Here is a 5,000-nt window from a genome sequence, read left to right on the forward strand (position 1 = left end):
CTATCTCTGGTCTCTCTTCCTGGGTACAATGGTACCTAAGACTTACATTCAAATGCTTGGCATTTCCATGCTACCCACATTGTCAAAATACCAATAATTATTCAAAACAATTGTTAACTACTACCTAACTTCATTTCAGACCCACACCCATTATTACACACACATTTCACATTTAAACCATTAATCGGCCCCCTGTCGATATTTATCGACTAAGTTCCTTGTGTTCACTGTCGTTACAAACAACCGTGAAGGCTGACCATAGGTTTTTGTCACGTGCAGGGTTTGATGAAAAGTTCAACTGATCTGTTACCTGGACGGCCTGTTTGCACCAGACGTCACGCTGCCGCGGGGGGCAATGATCGGTAGTTTCTGCAGCTGAAAACACACCACGATCGCTGGTGTTACACACACAGACACACACGCACGCACGCACGTACGCACGTCCGTACATACGCGTCCGTACGCACACACTCGTACACGCACGCAAGCAAGCAAGCACGCACGCACGCATGCACGCAAGCAAACACGCACGCACGCACGCATGCACGCAAGCAAACACGCACGCATGCACGCAAGCAAAAAAAAACCCCACAACACACACACACACACACACACACACACACACACACACACATTTGAACGTCTCTTTCCCCACCCCATCGCCGCACGTGCCAGAATGATAGAGTTCCCCGATCGTTCAGTTGAAGTGAGTGAGCATTCACACAGCTGTTTCACGCTGTTTTACCATGGCGACCGATAACATGCCTGCGCTCTGCCACGGTAGGGGGAACTTGGGAGAGGTGGAAGAGGGGGGGGGGGGGGGGGGGACGGAGGGGGAAAAAGAGGAGGAGTGAGCTTTGTGTTAGTTGATTGGACTACTCAGGTGAGGCTTGAAGCTGGCTGGAATTCTGTCTACCTCAGTGGCACAGGAAATGGGGGTGTACAGACAGATATGCAGGTGGCCTGGTAAATGGACAGACAGACAGACAGACAGACAGACAGACAGACAAACATGTCAACAGGCAGACAGATAAAAACACTGAGACATACGGAATCGTAGACAGACAGAGACAGGCAGACGAACACACAAAAAGAAAAACGCACTAAACGGAACAAAGTTTGTCAAAACTAAGTCTGAGTGCAAGCCACACACATTTCAAAGCCTCAACACCCCACCCCCGCCCCTCCCCCCTCCGTACCCAACTTTGTCACTGACCAAACCATGATCAGCTCTTTTTCTGAACGAAATGGAAGCCAATCACACAAAAACAAAACAAAAACAACCCATAGACATAGGGATTGGAATTTCTCGCGCCTGTAGCAAACTAGTTTACCTAACCAAACTACTCTACCATACATCCATTCCTATCTGCATCTCCAGAGCCCCCCCTCCCCCCCCATTTCCACCCCTCTCCTCCCCCACCCACCCCCCGGCCACGAATCATTCCAGAGTCTCCTCTTTCATCTGTGTAGCGTGTCTGCCGGTGTGCCGCCAACGTGTGCAGTCAGTGTGCCGGTGTACCGGTCTCAGAACTCCAGACGGTACCTGTACCTATACCAGTCAGTAAGTCAGTAAGCTTGTGCGTTTATCTTCACCCCTCTGACGTACTGTTTGTTGCTTGTGAACACCTTCCCATCCGCACGTCATTTGTTACTCTCCAAAATTACCGTGGATATCACTGCCAACTGTCTTGGAGGGAAGAATTGAAGCAACTGTGGCCAAAGTGTCAAGACTGAATCGGAGAGTGACGGGAGATGATGAAGTTGCTGTCAACAGCCCCTGACCTTTTCCGGAAGAAAGTTTGAAGAGTGTCGACAAACGAGAAACATTAATATAGAAAATATACTGGCACTGAGTTGAAGCTCACAAAACAGAGTTGCTGTGACTCTGGGGAACAATTGAAGAAAGTTGACTCTTCTGGGCGAAAGTTTGAAGACATCGACAGACGTGACAAGGAATTATTATCCTTCACAGACAATAAGGACGGTTTCCTTCACAGACAATCAGGGCGGTTTTCGATCAAAGAAAATAAGAATCAAAGGCAAGGTCGACTACCTGTGTTTCGGAAAATTCCTGGACAAAAGTTCCAAGACAAAAGCGGGCTCATCACTTCAGATAATCCTATTGCCAACTGTCCTATCGAAAACAGCCGCTGTAATTGCATGGACGATTCTTGAGAAAGGGTTAATTAAAACTTCAACAGACATTCCAGTTTTTATGTTATACATCTCTACGGGACGTACAAGACTGTTTGGAGAGAAAGGGAGAACATTGCAATCTGCGGTAGACACACATCTTTCAGTTTTTGGGGGGCAATAAGCGTGGATGCTTGGCCCAAAGTGAACTGTCTTGTTTTGCTGTTTTACACAGCTGTTGCCAAGCTTTTCCGCACATCAGCGCTGAACCGATGCCAGACTTCTCAGTGGAGGTGTTAAAATCTGAAGGCGGCGTTTGAGAAAACAATCGAGAGCGAGGTGAAGTGAGATCTTGAAATAAACTCACTCGGTGTAGACAGACGCAAGTGGAATCTCTTCAGCGGGTCGGGTGACATTTCCCAGTCGACGTTTATCTGTGCGGCCAACATCAAACGTGTAACGTTGTTGTTCTCGAAACTGATTTTTACTGACGAGAAAACACAGAACAATTAGTTTTTTTCCCTCAAAGTTGAGTTTAGCCCAGCCAACCAGAAAAGACAGACCTTTCAGTCAAAGACAACCGATACAGTGAACGTTACCGGTATACCGCGTTTCAGGACTTCAACGTGATAATCAATGTTTTAAATCAGCGTTTAAATGAAAGAGTTCAAGTAACAAGACAATGCAAGTTTGAACTAGATTTGGCAGACACAAGTGGTTCTTAACAGGACAAAACATCCGGTGATGATGCTGTGAGTGTTCTGGAATTTGTGAACTAATATCCGAACAGTTCCATCTGATAAACACCACAAGACCTGCACTCACAGAAACTGAGGAGAATATTCGGGAATAGAAAAAAAAAGTTTGAGATCCATTTGCAATTAAGAAGTGGAAAAAGAAGTGCAGAACCAGAACGATAAAAGCAAGGCAGAGTTCAATTAGCAGCGAGGTTGGAGACAAAAGGGAAGACCTCCCAAAAACCTAACAAAAACAAACAAAAAACCCATAAAAAACACATACAAACAGAGAGAAAAACCCACATATAACAAACAAACGAGGACGACACAGTCAGTAGTAATCAAACCAATCACGGAAGGACGAGCGAAACTGGCCCAGCCAATCACAGCACAGTATCCACACTCCACCGCTGAGCCATCATGGGAGACAACAACATGAAAAAGCCAGCAGACGACACAGTCAACCTGTGTTCTCAAACCTCCTACCCGGGCGATGACGAACTCCAGACTCTGGAGACCGAAATCATGGTCAAATGGAAGCTGGACCAAGCTCCGGACGTGGAAGCGAATCCTGTCCAGGACAAGCAAGCCTCCCGGAAAAACGTAGATCTGTTCAAAAAGGCACTGAATGAAGGCAAACATTGCGACGCCCTCGTCTACATAGATCTGGCCCTGGAGACGGACTTTTTGAACGCAGCCTTGTGGGTACAACGCGTGTCTGTGCTCGTCGCTCTGAAGGACCTGCGGGAAGCGTTCAGAAGCTGTGCCGCCATCCCGGCTCTTGAGCGACCTGGCGTCGTGTGGAAGATGGGAGGTAAGAGATAGTTACTTCTCATCGATGGGAATAGACTTCTTCTCTTCTTCTTCTCTTCTTCTGCGTTCCCAGCCATGCCGGCTAAAACTTCAATCCGGTCAATAGAGTGAAATCCGCAGTCCGCCGTAGCGACGTTGCCGGTGTCACGAACTGAAAACTCTGCCTGAACAATCCTTCTCATTGCGGTCAATGCGCATGCGCTAACATGGGGGGATTAATCAGGTCGTGAACAGCCTAACCCAAACCCTAACCCTTACCCTAACCTTCACCCTAATCCGAACCCTAATCCGAACCCTAATCCTAATATGTGTTTCTTTTCTTCTTATGTCTGTTTTGTCTTTCCCTTACGTCTAACACTTGCTTACTTGTGTTCAGGGCTGTATAGTACCTTTCTTACGTCTAACACTTGCTTACTTGTGTTCAGGGCTGTATAGTACCTTTCTTACGTCTAACACTTGCTTACTTGTGTTCAGGGCTGTATAGTACCTTTCTTACGTCTCTCTGTTTGTTTCTTCTGTTGTGTCATTTTCTTCTTTTGTCTGTTTTGTCTTCTTTTTTTTTCCCCACCTATACGCAGCAAGTAAGTAGAATTAGTGTCGGCGAACACACGGTACTGTCCCGGGAAGCACCTTCCATAGAAGCAGCCTACGCTAACCGTGTAAGCTTACGTTTGGCATACTCCTGCACAGCAGCTTGTGTGTATTTGGCGGCCCAGTAGCATCCTGTAAGATGCCTCGAGAGATTTAATTGCGAACGAGGGGCGGTTCCAGATACCAGTCATTATTTCCCAGCAGCAGCTGAAGTTCCAGACCCATCTCGGTAATTATTTCCGAGTGCAGTGCAGCACTTAGGTTTTCCGTGCCCCGTTTTATCAGGGATTGCGATTACCAGAAATTGCCGGTATATTACCGGTAAAATATATGTTAATACCGGAAACGAGATGGGCAACCGATCAAACCTACCAGTTGATATTTCGTTTGACAGAATTTATCCTTATAATTATAATATAATCACTTGATTTGACCGGTTGGCCGGGGAAAGTGACTGGCAATACTTTAGCCTGCCAGTAAAATAATCTGAATACTCTCGTTTCTGTCGTACCATACTATATTTTACAACACGCCGACTGGCAAGAAACCAGCACATAAGAGCATCCACAGGGGAAAACCTCTTTGCCGACGAGACGGTCGATCATAATGCCAGTGACTGTAACGTAACCATTCAGGCATTCTACACATCACTCTAGTTGCCCACAACCCCCTTCTCCGCTTTTCTCATGCCCCTGTTCAGGCCCCATCAACCCTCAAAGGTAT

The 5,000-nt window shown here is 46.8% G+C and overlaps 1 protein-coding gene across 1 annotated transcript in view; it reads left to right on the plus strand.

Annotated features, from left to right (window-relative positions):
- The first annotated feature begins 1,496 nt into the window (after positions 1-1,496).
- The window catches only part of LOC138960113 (histone-lysine N-trimethyltransferase SMYD5-like), a 30,893-nt gene continuing 27,389 nt past the window's right edge, over positions 1,497-5,000 (plus strand). Inside the window, exon 1 of the mRNA XM_070331861.1 lies at positions 1,497-3,687. Within this exon, the coding sequence (XP_070187962.1) occupies positions 3,294-3,687 (394 nt within the window). The 5' untranslated portion in view covers positions 1,497-3,293. The remainder of the gene's footprint in view (positions 3,688-5,000) is intronic.

This window comes from Littorina saxatilis, linkage group LG2 (assembly GCF_037325665.1).
Source record: "Littorina saxatilis isolate snail1 linkage group LG2, US_GU_Lsax_2.0, whole genome shotgun sequence".
NCBI lineage: Eukaryota > Metazoa > Mollusca > Gastropoda > Littorinimorpha > Littorinidae > Littorina > Littorina saxatilis.